Here is a 23,850-nt window from a genome sequence, read left to right on the forward strand (position 1 = left end):
CACCAGGGAAACCGCCCTCCCAGTGTCCGCGCGCTGCGGTTGAATTGCGCCCAGCGAGGCAACCGCCTGCGAACGCCAGTTAGGGGAGAGGCGTCTCGGAGACTGAGAGACACCAAGGCACCTGCGACGAGGTGGCTGCCGCTAGGGGGCGTCAGGACGACGGACCGGGTTCGAGTTGGACCCGCCTTTTCCGCCCGCGCCCCAGGCCCGTGCAGTTCGGCATTCGCGTCCGAGAGCGGGAAAGAAGCAGTGGCCAAGGCGCCGGTAAGTAAAAGTCCGTCCTCACCGGCCGCCTGGGCCCGGTCCGCCCAGCGAACAGGGCGGCGTGAGGGTCACGGGCTGGAAACAATGCCACAGCTCAAGCCGACTCCAACAGTAGTAGCTTTTTTGTTGTTTTTTTGAGACAGGGTCTCCCTCTTTCGCCCAGACTGGAGTGCAGTGGTGTGATCTCGGCTCACTGCAACTTCCGCCTCCAGGATTCAAGCGATTCTCCCGCCTCAGCCTCCCGAGTAGCTGGGGTTACAGGCGCGCGTCACCACACCCGGCGAATTTTGTATTTTTAGTAAAGACGGGTTTCGCCATATTGGTTAGACTGGTCTTGAACTCCCGACCTCAGGGTGATCCGCCCACCTCGGCCTCCCAAAGTGCTGGGATTACAGGCGTGAGCCACCGCGCCTGGCCTACAATACTGGCTTCTACAGGCCACTCAGGCACCGCCTGTTTCTAGCTTGGAGAAGGGGAAACCGACAATAAAGTAGCCTTAAAGGATCCATGTTCCGGCCTGCCACCTTTTCCGATGTCAGTGTTGTCCAACTGGTGTCCCTAGAATTACCCAGAATGTGCGTGGCACTGATTGATCCGTGGTTTAATCGGCAAAACCAGGTGTCTTACCTACCTGCCTCATCTGCTCACTGCCCCTGTCTAAGGCGTTCTCACAGCCGCACACACTTTCTCTCCGTCCATTAATTCCAGTAGGTAAGATTTTGGAGTCTCCTCTAAGGTCCCCAGTTTCTCGAAGATAGCCCAAGGAATCTCGCCATTTCCTTGCCTTTTACACATCTGGATTCATCCAGAGACGTAAACCCTGACCACCACCAGCTTCAAAGGGGTCCGACCCGTGCAGTCACATGGGGCTTAGAAGGGCCCTGTACTTATTTTCGTGCTCTGCTATGGCCATCTTGAAATTCTTAATTTTTAAACCAGCACCCGTCTCCCCTCCCTGCCCCCCACACACATTTTCATTTTGCACTGGGCCTGGCCTTAATTCTCATTTTCTCAAAGGCTGCCATACAACTATAAAAATACAGTTAAAAGAGATTCTTCTGTAGACGTGTCAGTAGTCACTAGGACATCAAGAGACAGGTGGCATGATTCTGTTAACTAGCTAGGAGTTGTTGGAATCATAAAGCCTTTGTGATCCAATGCCCACCCTCCACCCCTTCTCAATTTCGGAACCTGAGAGACTGCTTAGAGAAAACCTGAGAGGTTGTAAAGCTGAGCCGTCCAATACCAAAACTCACTGAACCACATGTAGCTGTTCAGCACTTGAAATGTGGCTGGTCTGAAAAAAGATGTGCTACAAACGTAAAACGCATACCAGCTTTTAAATTCTTTTGTTTTCCTTTTTTTTTTTTTTTTTTTTTTTTTTGAGACGGAGTATCCCTCTGTCGCTGGAGTGCAGTGATGCAATCTTGGCTCACTGCCACCTCTGCCTCCCAGGTTCAAGTGATTCTCCCGTCTCAGCCTCCCGAGTAGCTGGGATTACAGGTGCCCACCACCACACCGGGCTAATTTTTGTATTTTTAGTAAAGACGGGGTTTCACCATGTTGGCCGTGGTTGGCCAGGCTGGTCTCGAATTCCTGACCTCAGGTGATCCGCCTGCCTCAGCCTCCCAAAGTGCTGGGATTGCAGGCATGAGCCACCACACCCAGCCAATTTTTCTTTTTCTTTTTTGGAGACAGAGTCTTACTCCGTTGCCCAGACTGGAGTGCAGTGGCCCAACCTCGGCTCACTGCAACCTCTGCCTCCTGGGTTCAAGTGATCCTCCTGCCTCAGCCTCCCAAGTAGCTGGGACTACAGGCATGTGCCACCACGCCGGCTAATTATTTTGTATTTTTAGTAGAGATGGGGTTTCACCATGTTGGCCAGGCTGGTCTCGAACTCCTGACCTCAGGTGATCCACCTGCCTTGGCCTCCCAAAACGCTGGGATTACAGGTGTGAGCCACTGGGCCTGACCCTTTTTTTTTTTTTTTAGAAAGAGTGTTGTTCTGTTGCCCAAGCTGGAGTGCATTGACTTAATCATGACTCATTACAACCTCGACCTCCTGGGCTCAAGCATCCTCTTGCCTCAGCCTCCTGATCACAGGCATGCACCACCATGCCCAGCTAGTTTTTAGTTTTTGTGTAGAGATGAGGTCTCACTATGAGAAACATACTCGGGCTGGTCTCAAACTCCTGAGCTGAAGCAATCCTCCCGCCTCCCAAAATGTTAGGATTACAGGTGTGAGCCACTGCACCCAGCCTAAAGTCTCATTTTTAATTTAAAATATTTTATCCATCTTTATATTAATTACATGCTTAAATGATACTTTAAATAAGTCAGATTAAATAAAATATATTCAAATTAATTTCACCTGTCCCTATTTATTTTTAAACATGACTCCTAGAAAATTTTAAATTGTAAGTATATGGGACTCACATAATATTTCTTTGGGAAAACACTATTACGAAAGTTTTAAGATATTGGAAACTTCTTATAATGTTCAGAAAAACTGCTTTCCCGCCCCCCCCAAAAAAACTCACATTGACCCTTATTATCTCCCAGAAAATACCACTACCTACTCTTATTCTATGTGATCCATATCAAACAACCTTACTAACCTAGCTTAACTCAAAGGCCTTGGCAGTTAAAGAACCACAGCCTAACTACAGATGGTCTAGGACTGCAGAATTATAGTCACTTTTAAGAGAAAGGCTCAAACTTCCCCAGCTGTTGCATTAGACCAATTCAGTTGTTGGCAGACCTATCTCTACTGTTTTGGCTGTTTGTCTCGTTTTGCATAAGTAAACTGTAAAGAAATTATAGAGAAAGGAAGAAAGACGTCATCAAGGAGGGTGGTCACGTCACCAACTTTCACTCCAAATTATATTGTTACAAACTCTGGCATTGCAGCATCCTTGGCCTTACTTTTTGTCAGTCACTCCACTTAGCTTTAGTGAAGAAATTGCCGAAGCTCTAGTCTGAAGCATAGATAGGGACAGAAAATGATCTCTAAATTTAAACTTTCACTTGAGCAGTCTCCATTAGTTATGGAATATAAAATGCGTGGACTCCCGTATCTTAACCTTTCTTTAGTGTTTTGAATGGCTCTCAAAAGCAGTGTGATGCAGGAAGATGTTAGCTCTACATCAGTATGTACTGAATGAGGTCCTAACCCAGTCCTCCTAGAGCCTCTAGTTCCATGAAAAATAATAGGAAAAGAGTTCTTGCTGTTAGTTCACATGAGTGCTGGTTGTTCAAAAGAACCTGGCATCTCTCCCTTGCTCCCTCTCTCGCCATGCAACATGCCTGCTCCTCCTCTGCCTTCTACCAAGAGTTAAAGCATCAGAAGCCTAGCAGATGCTGGTGCCATGCTTGCACCGCCTGCAAAACTGTAAGCCAAATAAAATTCGTTATGAATTGCCCAGCCTCAGGTATTCCTTTACAGCAACGCAAAATGGATCCACACACGTGGTTTATGTCTTCCTCTGGAAAGATAAGGCTCTGTTTGTGAGCTACCTCACCCACGAGTGTGTTTTGCCTATTCACTGCTTACCCATCTGTATTAGTCTTCCACGCCGCTGATAAAGACATACCCTAGACTGGGCAATTTACAAAATAAAGAGGTTTATTGGGCTTACGGTTCCACATGGCTGGGGAGGCCTCACAATCATGGCAGAAGGCAAGGAGGAGCAACATCTTACGTGGGTGACAGAAGGGCAAACAACTTGTGCAGGGAGACTCCCATTTTTAAAGCCATCAGAGCTCAGGAGACTTATCCATCACAAGAACAGCACAGGAAAGACCCGCCCTCATGATTCAATTACCTCCCACCGGGTTCCTCCTATGACACATGGGAATTGTGGGAGTTACAATTCAAGATGAGATTTGGGTGAGGACACAGCCAAACCATATTACCATCTCATCATGAGGCTCAGTCTCAGCTATGCTTCTGAACTGCTTTGCCTCAGGAGCCACAGTATTTGACAAAGCCTTAGAAGCTGGATCTCCACCCCAGTAGACACCTGCAGGTGACTGAAATGAGATTGCCCCGTCAGGGTGGGAGGATCTATCATCATACAGCCATGTAATTTCTTAAGAAATTAAGAAAGGTTTAAGCGAAAAAGCCTTGGCAAGTTGAGTTGGGAAAGAATGTCTACCACTGGCTCAAATTACTGCCTTTCTGAGGCTTCTCTTTCACCCAACATGCAAAGGTCAATCAGATCTGCAACAGCACCTTTCAACCATGATCAACCATGATCGGGTCAGCACTCTGAGATAGGATTGAGGTGTGTACACCACAGAATGCAAAATATGTGGGAATCCCTGGAAGCGTGACAGAGGTGGGAACTGGAAGTTGAAGCTTAAGCATTCCTCCTGGCACTGAGAAAGGCTTGGTCTTGTCCTGATCTCTGGCTTTGGTAGTGAAGCCACTTGGGCCTGTAGTTTTGTTACAAGATTTTTAACTACACAATTCAACATCTTTAATAGACATAGAACTACTTAGGTTATGCACTTACATGAGCTTTGGTAGTACCCATCTCATAAGAAATTTGTCCATTTCCTTACAAGACTTTGATGACTAAGTTGACTTTATGGGCATACAATAATTTGTGATATTATTCTATCTGTTTAATGTCCTGAGACCTGTAGCATTATCCCCTTTATCATTGCAGATGTTGGTAATTTGTGTCTTCTCTCTCTTTTTTTTTTTAATCAGTCAGGCTAAAGTAGTTCGGGCAATACTGACATTTTGAGCTGGATAATTCTTTGTCATATGGAACTCACCTGTGCATTATAGGATGTTCGGCAGCATCCCTGGCCTCCACCCACTAGAGGTAGCAGCACTCCTCCAGTGGTGACAGCCGAAAACATCTCCAGACATTGCCAAATGTCTCCTGAAAGGCAGAATTGCCCCTGGTTGTACACCACTGCTTTAAACTACTTTATCTCTGTTACCATGTTTTCTGTTTCAAGCATTTTCATTTAATGTATACAAATTTTTATCTGCTGAAATTCCCCTCTGGTCATTCATGTTCCTGTCTATTTTTTTCCACTAGAACCTTCAATATATATGATTAATATATTAATCAAATTTATTTTAAGTTCCCTCTCTCTTAGTTCTAACACTTAGGTTATCTGTGAGTGTGGTTCTGTTGATTACTTTCCCTCTTCACAATGAATTGTTTTTTTCTTTTTCATGCTCATAATATTTTATCAAATGTCGAGCATCTTGTGTAGGACAGTGGGGGGTTGAGATAATCTGTGCCCCAAAATAAGCATGCTTTTTCTGCTAGGTCAGTAATGTGGGGTCTTGAATCAGTCTACTCAGTAGTTAAGCCGGGTTTGGGTTTTATTGGTCCATCTTCAGTACACCAGCAGGTTCGATTTCCTCTATTACCTTATGCTTAGGGTAGCGTGCTAGAGGGATTTTCTCAATATCCTATTTCATTCTTAGCTTCCAGCCTTCACATTGAGCCTGTACCACACAGGAGTCTCTCTCCATGCTTTTGCCTTTCACCCTGCTTGTTACTTGGTGCTTGCTATCTTGGTAGAGGAGGCCAGAAGACTATTGGTCATCCTGGTCCAACCTCAGTCTTGGGTAAGGAATGGTCTGGGCAGAATTTTTGCCTTTTCCACAGTAAGAGCTTACTTCCCTGTATCAGTCTGATTTCACACTGCTATAAAGAACTACCAGAGATTGGGTAATTTATAAAGGAAATAGGTTTAATTGACTCACAGTTCCACATGGCTGGGGAGGCCTCAGGAAACTTAACAATCTGGCAGAAGGCAAAGGGGAAGCAAAGCACATCTTAGGTGGTGGCAGGAAAGAGAGAGAGTGAAGGGGGAAGTGCCACTTTTAAACCATCAGATCTCATGAGATCCTCCTCACTATCACAAGAACAGCGTTGGGGAAACTGCCCACATGATCCAATCACCTCCCACCAGGTCCCTCCCTCGACAGGTGGGGATTACAATTTGAGATGAGATTTGGGTGGGGACACAAAGCCAAACCATATCATTCCCCTAACAGATCTGCATCACCAAGGGAGGCTCTCTCTAGTCTCCTGCCTTGTGCCAAGTCTTTTTCATCAGTACCCAGTAGAGATGATGGAAGAGAGACTGAAAGTGGAAGCAAACTGTCTTTATGTCTGAGGCTTCCAGGGTTTGGTTTTGTTTGTTTGTTTGTTTTAATTATTATACTTTATGTTCTAGGGTACATGTGCACAACGTGCAGATTTGTTACATATGTGTACATGTGCCATGTTGGTGTGCTGCACCCATTAACTCATCATTTACATTAGGTATATCTCCTAATGCTATCCCTCCCCACTCCCGCTACCCCATAACAGGCGCCAGTAATGTTCCCGTTCCTGTGTCCAAGTGTTCTCATTGTTCAATTCCCACCTATAAGTGAGAACATGTGGTGTTTGGTTTTCTGTTCTTGTGATTGTTTGCTCAGAATGATGGTTTCCAGCTGCATCCATGTCCCTACAAAGGACATGAACTCATCCTTTTTTATGGCTGCATAGTATTCCATGGTGTATATGTGCCACATTTTCTTAATCCAGTCTGTCATTGGTGGACATTTGGGTTGGTTCCAAGTCTTTGCTATTGTGAATAGTGCCGCAGTAAACATACGTGTGCATGTGTCTTTATAGCAGCATGATTTATAATCCTTTGGGTGTATACCCGGGAATGGGATGGCTGGGTCAAATGGTATTTCTAGTTCTAGATCCTTGAAGAATCGCCACACTGTCTTCCACAATGGTTGAACTATTTACAGTCCCACCAACAGTGTAAAAGTGTTCCTATTTCTCCACATCCTCTCCAGCACCTGTTGTTTCCTGACTTTAATGATCACCATTCTAACTGGTGTGAGATGGTATCTCATTGTGATTTTGATTTGCATTTCTCTGATGGCCAGTGATGATGAGCATTTTTTCATGTGTCTGTTGGCTGCATAAATATCTTCTTTTGGGAAGTGTCTGTTCATATCCTTTGCCCACTTTTTGATGGAGTTGTTTGTTTTTTCCTTGTAAATTTGTCTGAGTTCTTTGTAGGTTCTGGATATTAGCCCTTTGTCAGATGAGTAGATTGCAAAAATTTTCTCCCATTCTGTAGGTTACCTGTAAAGCCAAAATTGACAAATGGGATCTAATTAAACTAAAGAGCTTCTGCACAGCAAAATAAACTACCATCAGAGTTAACAGGGGTTTTATGCTCTCATGCTAGTCCACACTTGACCTTTAGCAATTCATTAACAATTTTAGCTGAATTCTTACCAGCGTATGAGGTACTTGATGTCTCTTCGTCAGTGCTCATGTCCCTTTGCTCCTTTGCCAGGCCAGTCTTTCCTTGGATTTCAAGCTACTTTATTGGTCTGTGACCTTAGGTAGGGTGACCAGTTGTTCCAGTTTGCCTGAATCTGAGGAATTTCCCAGGATATGACTTTTAGTTCTAATATGGGGGAAGTCCAGTTGGTCTTCCTAACCTCAGTCCTCTGAGTTTCAGGAAAAATTATTTCGTAGTTTTCTGGTTGTTGGCATAGGAGTGATGCTCTTTCTAGGTTTCTACATCCTGGGCAGAAGACAAATTACTGAAATATTTATGCACGTTGAATATGGACAAAAGTGGCACTTGAGATAGTGAGAAACCATACGGGGGAAACATCTGTTTCTTACTAAAGCAGGGGGGTTCTTGTGAAATCTTCCCTAAAATAGAGAATAAGCAAAATCATTTCAGCATCTGCCATTCTTTTGTCTGTCAGCATCAGATTTATCTGATTGCCTAAATGAACGCTCGTTGAAGAGCTGGGTCCACACCTATTCCTTCTACACCTGTAGTCAGCATTCAACCAGCACCAGACTTACACTTTACCCCCAGCAACTGAGCATCAAAAATCTTTTGCTAGATTTTTGAGCAAAATTTTTTTCAAAATAAAAATCTGTATTCTCTCTCATCAAAGGAAAATGGCTGAGTGTAGCAGTAATCTTCGAATATTAATATTGACCATTTCTGGGTGAATAAGCCCATGTGTGTACACATGCATGTATAATCTTGCTATCAGCTGCCTGGGGGCATATTTGGTTTATGTTGCCGTGGGCAGTACCTCTGGTATTGTGTTTTTTATTTCAGATATTGTGGGAACCAGGAGTATTTCTGACTCCTACAATCATCACTAATGGTTATGTGGTAGGCAGCCTCCAGGAAATGCTCTGTATCTGGTGTGATGACGAAAGCTTTATCATGTACTCAATTACTCTTTTGAGCATCCTTGAGTATCCAAGAAAAATATAACCTCTTGAGGATCTTATGGTCTGTGTATGTGATATCTTCCTATTAAATAGTCAAGATAGTGACATTAGTACAATAGAATCAACACAGAAATCTTAAAACTGGGAACATTTATAATTTCAACAACTGTAGGCTTTATACAGCTGTAGATATAAAAATAACAGCTAAGACCTGTATTATGTTTTTTATGTGCCAAGCATTGTCCTAAATGTTTTATACTCATTGCTACACTAAATCTCTACCTGTATAAGCTTCATAACAACCCTATGGTGTTGAATGTTATTATCCACATATTACAGATTAGAAAAATAAGGAACAACAGGGCTAAGAAATGTTTTCAAGGTCACACTAATAGCAAGTGGTGGCAGTGAGACTTGAGCCTGTGCAGTTTGTTTCCACAGTTCTTTTTTTTTTTTTTTTTCCTTAATGAGAAGGAGTCTCACTCTGTCTCCCAGGCTAGAGTGCAGTGGCGTGATCCTGGCTCACTGCAACCTCCGCCTCCTGGGTTCAAGCAATTCTCCTGCCTCAGCCTCCCAAGTAGCTGGGATTACAGGCACCTGCCACCACGCCTGGCTAATTCTTGTATTTTTAGTAGTGATGGGGTTTTACCATGTTAGTCAGGCTGGTCTTGAACTCAAGACCAGGTGATCCGCCCGCCTCAGCCTCCCGAAATTCTGGGATTACAGGCATGATCCACTGTGCCCGGCTCTCCAGAGTTCTTTTTAACCACTGTGACAGTGGTCGCAAATACAGAAGACAGAAAATATTTCAACTTGCAGGATGATGTAGAGAAAGTGAGAGTTGTATATGTGAAAAAAGGCCTTTTAAATACCACTTTGATTTTAGGCCATGTGCCAACCAAGGAGGTACAGAAAGCTGAAAGAGAACTTGCTAAGGAAAATAAGTTAGCAAGTGGTACAGTGATGCCCTGGGCTCATAAGTCAACAAACAGCATGAAATATACAGACAGTTGTGCCCATTTGATAGAAATGTCATGTGACGCAGATGACTCAGTAACAGTGGAAGTGCTAAAAAAAAAAAAAAAGAAAGAAAAAAACTTGCAAGAACAGCCCTACCTCTGCATATAAAATACTTGAGTACTTTCAGTTTCAAAATTAAAGATTGCTCAGAAACTACTTGCCATACAGAAGAAATTTAGGATGAAAGTTTTTATCAAATGATTGAGAATGTGTTAGGTCATTCTTAGATTGCTATAAGGAAATACCTGAGACTTGGTAATTTATAAAAAGAGGTTTAATTGGCTTGTGGTTCTACAGACTGTCTAGGAAGCATAGCACTAGCATCTGCTCTGCTTCTGAGGAGGCCTCAGGGAGCTTTTACTTATGGCAGAAGGTGAAATGGGAGCAGCCATGTCACATGGCAAAAGCAAGAGTGAGAGAAAGAGTTGGGGAAATGGAAGTACCACACACTTAAATTACCAGACTCACAAGAACTCACTGTCACGACGGCAGCGCCAAGCCACGAAGGATCCATTCCCACAACCCAGACACCTCCCACCAGGCCCCACCTTCAGCACTGGTGATTGCAATTCAGCATGAGAATTGGGCGGGGACAAATATCCAAACTATTAGGTTGGTGCAAAAGTAATTGTGGTTTAATACATCAGAGAATAAAACCAATGAATGGAAAGTAGAAAGAACTTTGCTTTGAAGATGACATCATGGATGTGATCAACTCATGTGAATCAAAGTAGATTCACAAATGAGTAGAATATCTCACAAACCCTGAGACTGGTTCTTGTAAGAGAATACATAGGAAAGACAGGACAGTCAACAAGAATATTCAAAGCATTTGGCGAGGGTGGAGTAGGATGATTGATTTTCAAGTCAACTGATTATTACAACAAAATATATGTAGGAGATGAAGTATTTTAGCCTCGCCCAAGGGAAATCACTAATATCCTCTCTATACTTACTGGGTAACCTAGATGATATAATATAGCTCTTATTAAGTGGCACTTATATATGTGTGAGTCTGATATTCTCACAGAGGCACAAAAAAAAAAAAAGCAAAAAAAAAAGCTGGGGGGTGGGAGGGTATAGTGGTGACCTGGGAGTAAGGAGGAAAACTCAGATTATGTTAAAAGATACAATGCAGAAATTTTGTAGGTTGGTTTCTTAAGGTTAACTTTATAGTCCAAAAGGTAGAGAGTGTTGATAATCCAGTACAATTTGTAGACATTAATGAAAAGATACTCCATACTTTGTGCTTTACTGTAACACATTTTATCCTTAAGACAAGGTAAACAACCATTTAATGTAACAAGCTTAGCTAAGTCTTGAGAATTTAGAATTTTCTACTCAAAATAATTGAGTGAGGATGTCCTTTTGTAGAACGAATTACATGTTTAAGGTATTGTTGTCAATGAGGAGGAGGAGGAGCACTGCTGTCCTAAGATCAACTCTATTCTGAGGCCATGGTTATTCTTTTGTTTAAAAAAAAAAAAAAAGATTATTACTTTCCAAATAGACGTATCCCGGAGAACACTGGGTTTGAGGCTTGGTGAAGGTTACATTTTGAGTAAAGGACACAGAGGACATTGGATTGGCAGTGTTCAGTGTGTGTGGTTTTTCATGTCTCCCCAAATCCTCCCAGGAGATGTATTTAGGCTGCTAAAACCCACTGTTTTACCTGCTCAGGAAGCGAGCTTATCAAACATCTTTTATCCTCAAGTATATTATCTTGAAATTGCAGCGTATTAACTCACATGGTTGCAAAAACTGCCTTTCACTTGTCTGACCATCTGGATCTAACATTCAGTATCCATGAACAATCCTTGCTAAGCTATCATCATATCATCACTGTCTTGCCACATTGCCTGCAGTTGATATGATAATGATTAGGCATCATAACATAGAGTCATTTTGCAACAGTGGAAGGAGAGGACGTTGTAAGGGATGTGTGCAGACAGCTCTCTGCAAGCAAGAGGTATAATGGGGCTGAGCAAAGCAACAGGTATAATAGGGTCCGGCCAGGTGTTACCACATAAATGGGGAGACGTATCTGGACTTCAGATGTGTTGTGATGTTTACAGGCATAACAAAACCCAGCTGCATATTTTTTTGTCATAGCCTCAGCCAGTAGCTTGCCACAGGGAGGCGTTACACACAGACCTTGCTGTGGGAACTATTTGGTTGTTCAAATACCTGTCTAGTACATCACCAGGCATAGGCAGCTACTGACTAGCTGCCAGAATCAGTAACTATAATAACTGTTATAGGCCAGGCATGCTGGCACATGCCTGTAGTCCCAGCTACTCAGGAGACTGAGGCGGGAGGATGGCTCAAGGCCAGGCATTTGAAGCTGCAGTGAGCTAGCATCATGCTACTGTGCTCCAGCATGGACAACAGAATGAGACCCTGTCTCAAAAAGAGAGAAAGAAATGTATATAAAAAAGCTGTTATAATGGTTTCCTCACAAACGAAAGGTGAGGAGGGCTTGTATAATAACTATGTTGATACCATGAATCAAAAAATGGCAAATATTACTGTTTTTTGAAGTTTTTGGAAGAATCTAATTCCCAAAAAGAGCCTATTTTTCATAAACACAAGAAACAGGTGTACACATCCCAGATTTTATTAATGTTGTTCGAGGGTTTGTGAGTGGGAATTCAAAAGCAAGCACAGGCTGCACTGCTCAGTTTAATATTATATATTTCAATTTTTTTTTGTCATTGCCTCTCTTTCTGCAAAAAGACTTCCTATATTTTCTCTTAAGGTTTTCACAAATTTCAGGCCAATTGATGAACACTACTTTCACCCACAGGTAAGGTTTAACTGAAAATAGTAAGATCTTGCTGTTGCTCTTACACACTGGATATTTTCTTTTCAGATTTTATTTGGAGAGAAGCAAGCATCTTTGCCTCTTTGGAGTAGGAAATTCTGACTTGAAAAAGGTAGGATTTTCTTCCTCTTTTTTTCAACTTGTGAAAAAAATTAAAGTGTAGTTTTCAAAAGTGGACACGTTGTTAAAAATTTAAGATAGTTTATTTTTAGTTTTGTAGATACTTCTAAATTAGGGATGAAGGCTGTAGATAGTATATCTGAATTTTAAGCAATGCTTTAAATATGGTTTTCAGAAACTTAAACTTTTCTCGTCTTAATTTTCAAAACTATTTAATTTTGTGAACTAATTACATTTCAAACTAAAGTGAAAGGAGTTATGTCTTGGAACTTGACAAACTTTTACATTTTATACTTTAGGCACTGATTATAAATCAAGGTGGCAGGATGATGGTAGACAGGATTTACGCCATGACATTTGAACTACATGATTGAATGGGAAAGGGAAACCAGTTATCTCATTATACATTAAAATAGGCACTAAAGTGTAAATGTGTAGTTTAACAATGACACCTGTATAATTACTACCCAGGCTAAGAAGTAGAAAATTACCAGCATTCTAGGAAATATATGCATATTGCTTCTAAGTAACAGCCCTTCTCCTCCCCACAGGTGACCACTATCTTTACCTGTATACTAAAATTCCTTTTTTCATACCAGTGGTTCCCAAAGTTTGGTCTGGCATCAGCTTCATCTGGGAATCTGTTAGAAATGCAAATTCTTGGGTTCATTCTCTGATCTATTACATTTATGTATTTTTTATGGGATGCATATTTATATGATAAAATATAAAGCAATGATTCTCAAACTTTAACATGTATCAGAATGACCTGAATGGCCTTTTAAAACACAGATGCTGGGTCCTACCTAGAGTTTCTAATGATCTCTTTCTATTGTCTGTTTTAATCATTGATTCCAATTTTCTTATATGCTGGATATGTTTGACCCTCTGCTAGTCATTGCACTTGAAATGTCATTTTGTGGAAATAATTGTCTGGCCTACGATTAAGCTACTTTGCCCCAAAGATCACACGTATTTGCTTTTGTTGGGTACCTGCAGGTACTACAAGTTTGGGCCCACCTGTTCAAAGTTTGATATTTCCTGGACAACTCAGAGGAGTCTCATCACATTCAGATTATTACAATTCTTGTTCACCTTCACTCTGAAATTTTGGATCCCAGATTGTTGTAGGAGAAGGTCTCCTGACAGACTCCCTAACTTTTATGAACCCAGGGTTTTGTTTTCAATCTCCTCTGTACCCTGAAAGGCTGTCAAAATGGAGGTCCTAATGTTCTGGGATTAGCAGTGCTTTCAGTGAAAAAGTGGCTTCAGGCTTGTTTACTTCTCTTGATTCTTTGCTTCTCTTTACTCCTGGCCTGATAATTCCTTACTATTTTGTAATCTCTTTGAGGCTTTTTAAAAGATTATTTGAAATATATTTTACCCAGTTTTCTAGTTGTTTTGTTTTCAGCTGTCGGACTGACCTAAATAACCTAGGCCACCGTTACTAGAAATGGAAAATAAATTAATAGGGCACAGTATTTTTCAAAGTACTGTGGTTTTTCAAAACATTAAAAAGCAATAGATGGGCTGGGCATGGTGGCTCAAGCCTGTAATCCCAGCTACTTGGGTGTGTGAGGCAGGAGAATTGCTTGAACCCGGGAGGCGGAAGTCGCAGTGAGCCAAGACAGCGCCATTGCACTCCAGCCTGGGCAACAAGAGTGAAACTCCGTCTCAAAAAAAAAAAAAAAGCAATAGATGTTTATATTTTTGGAAACAAAAAGTTCTTTTTGTTAGTCTACAACTTTAATCAGACATGGGACACACAAGATGGTTTGGATACAAAAACCCTTTTTTGTTAAAAGATTCCCAGAGTTCCATATTTAAAAATATTTTATGACCTTTAACCTTATGACCTTAAATACTGATATAACCTTTAACCACTCCAGAGTGCTCTGATATTTACACAGTGGGTTCCAGAAGTGCTTCCCACAACTTCAGAAAGCCTCACAAAATGCAGAGGTGTGCCTAGTACAATATCCACTTCACGATTCATGATACTGATATCAAACACTAGGGTCTCAGTCTAGGTCCCATTGCTTGCCGCACGAAAAGAAGCAAGTGTTGCCAGGGAAGGCTTTATTATTTTACAGTTGATGTCAACCAGAGAGAACAGAGCCAAACCTCAAATCCATCTCCTTGCTCCAAGCAAAGTTAGGGGTTTATATAGTGAGGAGGAAGGAAAACAGGAGCGCAAGGAAGAGGAGTTGATCAACAGGCAGCAGGTGGTCGAATGGGGGATCTAGTATCTCACTGTAACCACGTGCACAAAGACAGTGATTAGGGCTGGGTAAGGAAGAGGAAGTGGTCAACAGGCAGCAGGTGCGTCTCGGTCTGGGTGCAGCGATTCAGAAAGCCACAAGATGCAGGAACTCCCAGTTCCGAGCTACAAATAACAGAGGGTGCTTTTCACATCACACAGAGGCTTTCTAGCCATGGCACTTCTTAAGTTACAAGGCAAGTTATGGCCAACCTCCATCCAACCCTTAGTTGATAACTTATGTTTAAAACAACATATTGACCTTTAAATCAATATGACACCACCATTATTACTTTCACACAACTTATCTCTTAAAAATCAAAATATTGCTCTCACAAGTATAAAATTTCTTAATATAAATTTCCATTTCTTATTATAAAATCCTACTTTATGAAAAGATGTGGAGAGCCAGGACCACCATGAAGCCCACTCAGTTTAACCACTTCCTTATAGATATGTCTTATTGCATCCCATGTGTTTTGTTGTCTGGGATATAGGTATTTTCCTTACATAGTAGCACATGCTCCTCCTCTCTTCCTAGCTAGAATATGATCTAAAGACATGTGATTTTAGACCACATTTATTATGGCTACCATTTCTTTGGTATTACTTTTGCATAGCTGGTCATATATAATAGCTGTATCACTGATTGCTGAGGTTGCCCAGTCAACTGAACTTTGGAAATTACATAACAAATTCTGTTTCTGAGCCTAATAAGAATTTTGAGGAACCATTTAATGGCCCTAGTTGTCTAGTTATGCCCAAATAGCTGCCACTACTGTATTCCTCAGGCAGCCATTGGTGTGCCCATGACCCCTATATCCAGTAAGTAGAAGAATGAGGAGTGGGCCTATACTTTTTGCCAAAATCCAGAGTCCAATTTTTGATATTCAATGTAGATGTTAAAGAATGGGACCCTTATGAGCACCCTGATGTTACAAGCACTAGTGCCTATTCCCGTGAACTCTCAGAATCATCTAGATATGGCTGAAGATTATGCTTAGGACAGCAAGGGTCAGGAAATGTATGTCTTGGGGTTTAGGGATAGATCATCTTCCTGGCAGCTCCAGTTAAATGGCCGAGTATGATTGCATCTGATAGAGATTTGATAAATCTCATGAGCCTCCATCTCCACATGTGCTTGCTTTCAACTGCAGCAGGCCTTCCATTTATGATCACTTAATAAACTTCGCCTTTGCATAGGCTATCCAGGTTCTAGAATTTGCCCAGTTTTTAACTTGGTACCATGATTCCCCATCTCTCAGTTTTCTAGAATGAAGTGCGTATCTCCAGTACTTGGGATCTATATCACACTGTATTTGTAGCCTCTAGACTAATTATATAACTTGGCATATAGCCAGAGGTATGTGATTCAGTATTTTCTTGAGAAAATTTAACTCCTGCAGGTCCTCTGAATCACCCGAGATGTGTAGGGCAATAAGTGTAATCATTCCTTTTAAGGTAAAACTGCCTTCATAACCATTACTATTGTACTAGAATGAGGACTACTGACTTACTGGCTATAAGCTTATTTCAGTTGGTATTATAACCAGTTCTTTCAGTTCTTTCACTGTCTCCAATGCAGATCAGATATCTCTTTGAGTTTCTTTTTAAAAGTTTCCATGAGAGTTAGTTCTAGCTAAGAGCTGTATGTCACTGGCATTGAACTGTTAGGAAATACCTGGTCAGAGCTCCTAGCCCAAAGTGTCTCCAAAGGTGAGCACCCTATCATCCTGTTCACTGGAAACTAGTACTTGGAATAGTGCAGTAAACTCTTTGTCCTACTGTAGTTCTTTATCTTACTACAGTAAATTTTTCTTAGAGAAGACTTTCACACAAGATTGGCTTCAAGAACCCTAACCAGTACAACCAGGGTTCCCAAGGGAGAGGATGTTAGACCCTGGGTTTGTTGGCAACCCAGTCCAGTTCTTTCCCTGCATTCTTGAAAGCTTTTTTTCTGAAGTGGTTAGAGCCAAGTAGTCACTGATAGAGATTGTGTAGCGGGAATTCATATACAAAGGGTAGAACAGGGTCTGCTAGATAGCTAGCTAAAGTCAGCATGTGGTAAATTTAGGAAGAACTGTGATTGGTAGCTAAAGGTTCTTTGCTGCTAATGTACGGGAAGAAAATAAAAGGATTGGACAGAAATAGTAGTGTGCCTTCCCTATCTTTATCACCCATTTGTCATTTTCAGGCCTATTTGTTATTCTCTTAACCTGTAGACTCTACAAGGATACTTATGGCTTAGTTTCCAGTGTTTTATATTTCATGAAACATTTGTATCTCAACCACACCCCACCCTATACCCCAACTTACTTACCTACTTATCTGTTCCTTGCACATAAAGTCTCCTGCTCCTGGAAGTTCCCAGTGGGAAGGTGTACAAATCTGGGGACACTGGCCTCCCCATTAGGGCAGTTGTCTCAGAAGTGTCTGAAGTTTGGATATTAGGGTTGAAGGGCAGACAGTACAATTAGCACTCTTATTTCTTCTAGTATTTCCTTACCATGATATTTATGGGTTGCCCATCACTTTGGGCTTTTTTTTCCACCCCATTTTTCAATACCTAGACTAATAAGTATTTCTATTGAGAACTTCCTTTTTCTCTTTTTTAAATTTCCCTCTATTTTCTTTTGATTATTTTGAGAGCTGAAATTCACAGAAGTATCCTAAATTATCTTTTCCCAAATTGTTATAGGAAAGACTGCTAGTTATCTACTCTGCTATTCATTCTTCTTCCTTTTTCTTTAGCAGAACCTGATTTGTGTGGGGTTGGGGGCACCATGTACTCAGCTAAAAAACTATAGTGCCCATCCTTCATTACTGATAAGGATGGCAGTGGAACACGGTTCTTGCCAACAAGGTGTAATCAAAGGTATTGAGAGAGATACGTAGTAAAGCTCCTTAAAAGCCAGTAGCCTCACAGTGTGTAGTCTTTTGCCTTTCTTTCTTTCTTTCTCTTCTTCCTGCCTGTATGTTCGGGGAGATGCTAGACATAGAATAGACATCTCACAACAGTGAGCCATAAGAAAGAAGTCAAGATAATAACTTGGGCCACATCTGAAAAGACTGAGTTAGACACTATGTGTGAACTCAGACAGTCAGAAACCAGTCATACTTTTTGCACGCTACCACTATCCCCATTATCTTAGGGTTAGAAAAAACTGCCTTTATCATGACAGATTCATACAGTTTGTATATCTCCAACACTGTTTGCAGTAGGACTTTACTGCCGTCATTTAATTACTCTCACAATCTGGATATAGACATTATTTTGCACTGGAATCATTAAAAATAACTCCTTGTGTCTCTGTGCCCCAGGTTCATATTCCTTAATTATGGAGGGCCCAAGATCTTTAAAGGGAGTGGTAGCATGCAATTCAGTAGATGGCAATGTGGTCAATTTTGATAATTAGATAAAAATATTAGTATGCACAGCCAATGGCTTTTAAAATAGTAATAACATGAAAGTACCATGAGGTAGTTTTACAGTGAATCGCATGTTTTAAATGTATACATTCATGTTTTAAGTGTTGTGGGGATGAATTACTTGTTTTATAGATTTCTATTTTCAACCATATTTTCCTATTCTGTACTATTTGCCATACTAGAACACCGGAAAAGATTTAAGACCTCCAAATGTAAAGGGTTATTGAGAAAGAGTTGCCAAAAAAGGGTCACATATTAGTTAGATAAGTTGTAGTTTCAAAATAATATCTCCGATATCTCAGTTTATAGAAGGACAATATTCTGCATATACATCTTTCTTAACTGGAAGGCTCTTATAATATTAAGTTGTTAATATTGGAGCTTTTTCTAGCTAGATGGGATAATAGTTTTTTTAGTGTTCTGTTGCTTTAATTTTTCTGTAATGAACTGGTATTACCTGTTTGTAACTTTTTTAAAAGTTGAAAAACATTCCTCTTGATGGACATTTAACAAGAGAAGCAGAAGTATGCTGCTGAGAAATAAGTAGCATCAAGTCAGGAACAGGGGGAACAAAGGGACTCCTGCCTTTGCTGCTGATCCACCAGAACAGCCATCAGACTCCTCAGACTGCTGCTGGCTCCTGAGCTGTTCCTGAGCTGCCTGTGGGATCCTGAGTGGCAGTGAGCGCTCACTGTGACACCAAAGATCCTCTTTCTTGTCTTGTTATTTCTTCATGTTACCCTATCCTATTCTATGTTAATAATGTCTCCGTCTCTCTCTCTCTTTCTCTGCCATAGTGGTGTGTGGTTGACTCTGTTTCTCACCATGTCTTCTCACAAGACTTTCACCATTAAGCGATTCCTGGCCAAGAAACAAAAGCAAAATCGTCCCATCCCCCAGTGGATTCAGATGAAACCTGGTAATAAAATCAGGTACAACTCCAAAAGGAGACACTGGAGAAGAACCAAGCTGGGTCTATAAGGAGTCGCACTTGAGATGGCACACATATTTATGCTCTATCAAGGTCACGATCACCTTACGATATCAAGCTGAAAATGTCACCACTCTCTGGATAGTTGTACATGTTTTACTGGGAATATATTTTTCTCTTTTTCTATATGTTCTGTGCTAGTAGGGTGGATTCAGTAATAAATATGTGAAAGCTTTTGTTTCAAAAATGTCTCTGTCTAGAAACTGTCCCTTCATTTATTCAATAAACATCAGGATCTGTGCTATATGTCAAACCCCTGGGTAATGCTGAGGATAAATGCTAAGCCAAATAGACCTTCAGCCTGTGGTGAGAGGGATAGATGCTACTCAGATCATACAGATGTATACAGTGGAACAAAATGAGATCAGAACTACAGAGGAAAATAAGACACAGAGGAGGCAGAGTTCCTGGGCAAGTGGGGAGACCCATTTTATGCCTTCAGTATGTGTTCAGAACTCAATACAAGTTAAGACCTATAGAAGGCACGAGTCAAGCAAGTGAAGATTGTCATGAGGAGAACAAGTACTTTAGGCAGAGGAAACAGAGTGTTTGAAGGCCTCGAGCAGCAATGAGCATTATGTATTTAGGGAAGTGAAAGGAGCATAGAAAGGAGATGGCTAGAGCATAGAAAGCAGAGGGAATGACTCTAGGTGAGTTTGCAGAGCTAAGTAAAGGCCAAATCACAAAGGGCTTTAAAAGTCATAAGAACATTGTACCTTTTTCTCCTAAGCAGTAAGCAACGATTGAAAGGTTTTGAACTGAAACCATACTTCAATCAGGTTAGTTTTCACACTGGCTGTGTTACAGAAAATGGATTGGAGAAAGAGACAAGAATGGTATTGGATGGAAGAGGAGGCCATTGATAAAGTGCGAATATCAGCGATCAGTTAAGGGGCAGTCACAGATTTTGTCATTTATATGGCTACTGTATTCAATAGGACATGATCCAGAAGCAGTGGTAGGCCACGGTCTAGAATTTGTAACATTTCTAGCTAGCAGTCTCTGCCTGTCTTCACTCTTCTCTACATGTGGGTTCTTGTGTTTGCCATAAACTTCTGGACAGTGGTCATGTCTGAGAATTATGAACTAAGAGTTATGAGGTAATCTTTTTGCTCTTCCCAAAGTATTGCAGCCACAGTTATTAAGAGAATTGAATGAGTAATGAGTGCTTATTGTGTGCCAGGGACTATAGTGGGCACTGGCATATGGAGTGAGTAAAGACGGAGTCCCTACTTTCATGGAACTCATTAAACTGGGAGCAGATGTTAAATCTTGCAAATATGTAATACAAACTATGACGTGACTGTGAATACTTGCCTTGTCAGTTACTAAAAAAAATCTTAAGGAAATAATCTTCATGGATCTCAGTCTCAGGGCTACCTTGTATGATCATGCAGTTTGGCTGTTAGACGAAGATGGCTGGCTAAGGGAGTTAATCAGGACTACAACTCTGCTAAAATTCCACTTGCCAAGCCACACCGTTGTGCAAAGCTACATCTGCCCATAGGGAAGGATGCATTTTTCTTTGTGCTAAGGTGTCACGTAGGTCAGCTTCATCTCTCCCTCTGATATCAGGAGTGAATTCCCTATTCTCAAAATTGAATGGGAGGCTCTACCTCATAAATATGTAGCTGCCCTGAGCACAGAAGTGTATAGGAGGTGAAGGTCTAGGAATGAGTGTAATTTTATGCTTATAAAAAAATGGAGAACACTCAATTCTCCATATTCATGGTCCCATATCTGCAAATTCAACCTACCACAGATTAAAAATGTCCAAAAATTATAATACAATAATAAAAAATACACATGAAAATATAGTATAACAATGATTTATATACTATTTACATTTTATTAGGTCTTATAAGTAATCTAGAAATGATTTTAAATATACAGAAGAAGTGAATAGATTATATGCAAATAACTATGGCCATTTCATCTAAAGGACTTGAGCACCTGTGATTTTAGTATCGGTGGAAGTCCTAGAACCAGTCCCTGGCAGGTAACAAGGGATGACTGTACAAAGGCCTCAGACATAGATACATTTTAAGTACATAGATAATTTTTTTAAGTGAGCCCTTCATCTTCAGGGATTAGATCAATGTTGTATAGACCTAAGACAATGTGTCCCAGTGGTGGAACAGCGGAGGAAAAATCTGGTCTGTGCATCATGAGGTGGTTGTAGTAGGGTTAAGAAAATTAAAGGCATCATACTGGGAAAGCTATGATGGAAGAGGAAAGAGGAACCCATATGTAAAATCGAGTATTGGTTTCTATTCTTTTTTTTTGGGATAAGAGTCTTGCTCTGTCGCCCAGGTTGGAGTGCAGTGGTGTGATCCTAGCTCACTGCAGCCTTGAACTTCTGGGCTCAAATGATCCTCCCACCTCATCCTCCTGAGTAGCTAGAATAACAGGTGTGCACCACCATGCCCAGCTAATTTTTTACTTTTTGTAGAGACAGGGCCTCTCTATGTTGCCCAGGCTGGTCTCCAACTTCTAGCCTCAAGCAGTCCTTCCACCTTGGCCTCTCAAAGTGTTGGAATTTCAGGCATGAGCCACCACACCCAGCTTGGTTTCTGTATCTTGCGTCTAGTTAATTGAACAAGGCTTTACTTCCATAATCTTAAGATTTCTGACTCAATTTTGAAATAATGGAATCTCAGCTTGTGGGAGTGATCCTGCTTCTGGGAAGAATTCTGCCACAAGAAGTTCAGAAACAAAAAGCAAAGGACTAAGATTCGGGTAGCTTGAAGTTATGGCTCTTCCCAACAGTTTTATGATGTTGGACAACTGGTAAAGACCTCTCTGGGCCTTAATTATTGTATTTCACCTGAATATATCAGAGAGCCGACTTCCTCACTGAGTTACAGGCCTTGAATGAGATTGAAAAAAGCTTCATAAAATGTGAGGCAATAAAACAAGGTTTTCATAAAATGCTGCTTTAGAGTGTCAGAGGTCTGACTCTGAGCTGAGTTGAGCTGGCTGGGTTGGCTGACCCTCTCTACCTTGGTATGGTCTGTTTCTAAGTAGGGGTCTGGGCTCATCTGTCTTTAGGCTGCACCAAGGGCTGCGACTCCATGCTAGCATTGATGATTGAAACATTTTAATAATTTGTCATAAAGATCCAAGACAGTAGGTAGTTTTCTGAGTCTAATAGATTATGTTCTGAGCATAGGCCGTCTGTGACCTAATGAAATCTGAGGTCAATTATAGAGGATTTTTGCTCCATTTGATGGGACCCATAAAATTTAGGTCACTCTCAACCACCAGCACCAACCTTAACAGAGAGCACATATCAAAAGATACAGATGTCTTTTGTTTGCCACATATCATATGAGAAAATATACCTGAAATTGTAGGATGATGTAAATGGGCGTGTTCAGTATAGGTCTACATTTGATCCAGCAATCCTACTGCTGGGTATCTGCCCAGAGGAAAAGAAGTCATTATACGAAAAAGATACTTGCACACACATGTTTATAGCAGCACAATTCACAATTGCAAAAATGTGGAACCAACCCAAATGCCCATCAATCAATGAGTAGATGAAGAAACTGTGACATATATATATATATATTTATATATATATGATGGCATACTACTCAGCCATAAAAAGGAATTAATTAATGCAATTCACAGAAACCTGGATGAGATTGGAGACTATTATTCTAAGTGAAGTGACTCAGAAATGGAAAACCAAATATTGTATGTTCTCACTCGTAAGTGAGAGCTAAGCTATGAGGATGCAAAGGCATAAGAATGACACAATAAACTTTGGGACTCAGGGGGAAAGGGTGGGAAGTGGGTGAGGAATAAAAGACTACAAACTGGGTGCAGTGTATACTGCTTGGGTGATGGGTGCACTAAAATCTCACAAATTACCACTAAAGAGCTTAATTTACGTAACCAAACATCACCTCTTCCCCAATAACCTGTGGAATTAGAAAAATTTTTAAAAATGTGTTAGATCCACTCTTTGGAACTCAGATACCATCTCCGGAACACCCCAGTGCTTTGTTCCCAATGTCCTTTCTAAGTCTGCACCAAACAGCACGGGCACTCTCCTCTCCTCGGGTATCTTCGTTGATCATCGCTGAAACCTGTGTAGAAGGATGAACTGGAGAGCAGAGTGGTGACAACCCCTCACAGCTGTCTTCTCACAGCCTTTCATCAGAATGGTGTCACACTATCTAATTCTCCCCATCTCAGTAGAATCTTAATTTGCATTCATTTGAGTGAGGTTGAACACCTTTTCATATGTGTAAGGGCCGTTTTTATATCGTGTGTATGTGTGGTCTGTTCAGGTTTTAAACCCATTTTCATGTTTTGAACTTTTTTCTCTCCATTTTTCAGAGTTCTTTACATGTTAGGAATATTAGCCCTTTATGATGTATGTTGCAAATTTTTTCTTCAAATTTCTCAGTTGTATTTTTACTTTGTTTATGGTATTTTTCCACACAAAAGGTTTTTTATGCAACCAAATTTACCAAATTGTTTTTATTATACCTAGATTTTGAGTCAAAATTAGAAATCCTTTCTCTATACCCATTTTTTCAATGAATTTGCCTCACGTTTCCTTCCAGTACTTGTTTCTATGCATTAATGAAATTATTGTCTACATACAAAAATCCCAAATCTTCTATAAAGATAGATCCTAGAACTAATAGGTGAGGTTAGCAAGTCACTATAT

At 41.0% G+C, this 23,850-nt stretch overlaps 1 protein-coding gene across 1 annotated transcript; it reads left to right on the top strand.

Annotated features, from left to right (window-relative positions):
- The first annotated feature begins 24 nt into the window (after window positions 1-24).
- On the top strand, window positions 25-19,352 carry LOC105470893 (ribosomal protein L39 like). The gene is made up of 3 exons (XM_024789455.2): window positions 25-264; window positions 12,412-12,475; window positions 18,970-19,352. Exon 3 carries the CDS (start codon window positions 18,998-19,000, stop codon window positions 19,151-19,153), a length of 156 nt encoding a protein of 51 aa, XP_024645223.1. The 5' UTR covers window positions 25-264; window positions 12,412-12,475; window positions 18,970-18,997; the 3' UTR covers window positions 19,154-19,352.
- Window positions 19,353-23,850: the final 4,498 nt, after the last annotated feature.

This window comes from Macaca nemestrina, chromosome 2 (assembly GCF_043159975.1).
Source record: "Macaca nemestrina isolate mMacNem1 chromosome 2, mMacNem.hap1, whole genome shotgun sequence".
Taxonomy (NCBI): domain Eukaryota; kingdom Metazoa; phylum Chordata; class Mammalia; order Primates; family Cercopithecidae; genus Macaca; species Macaca nemestrina.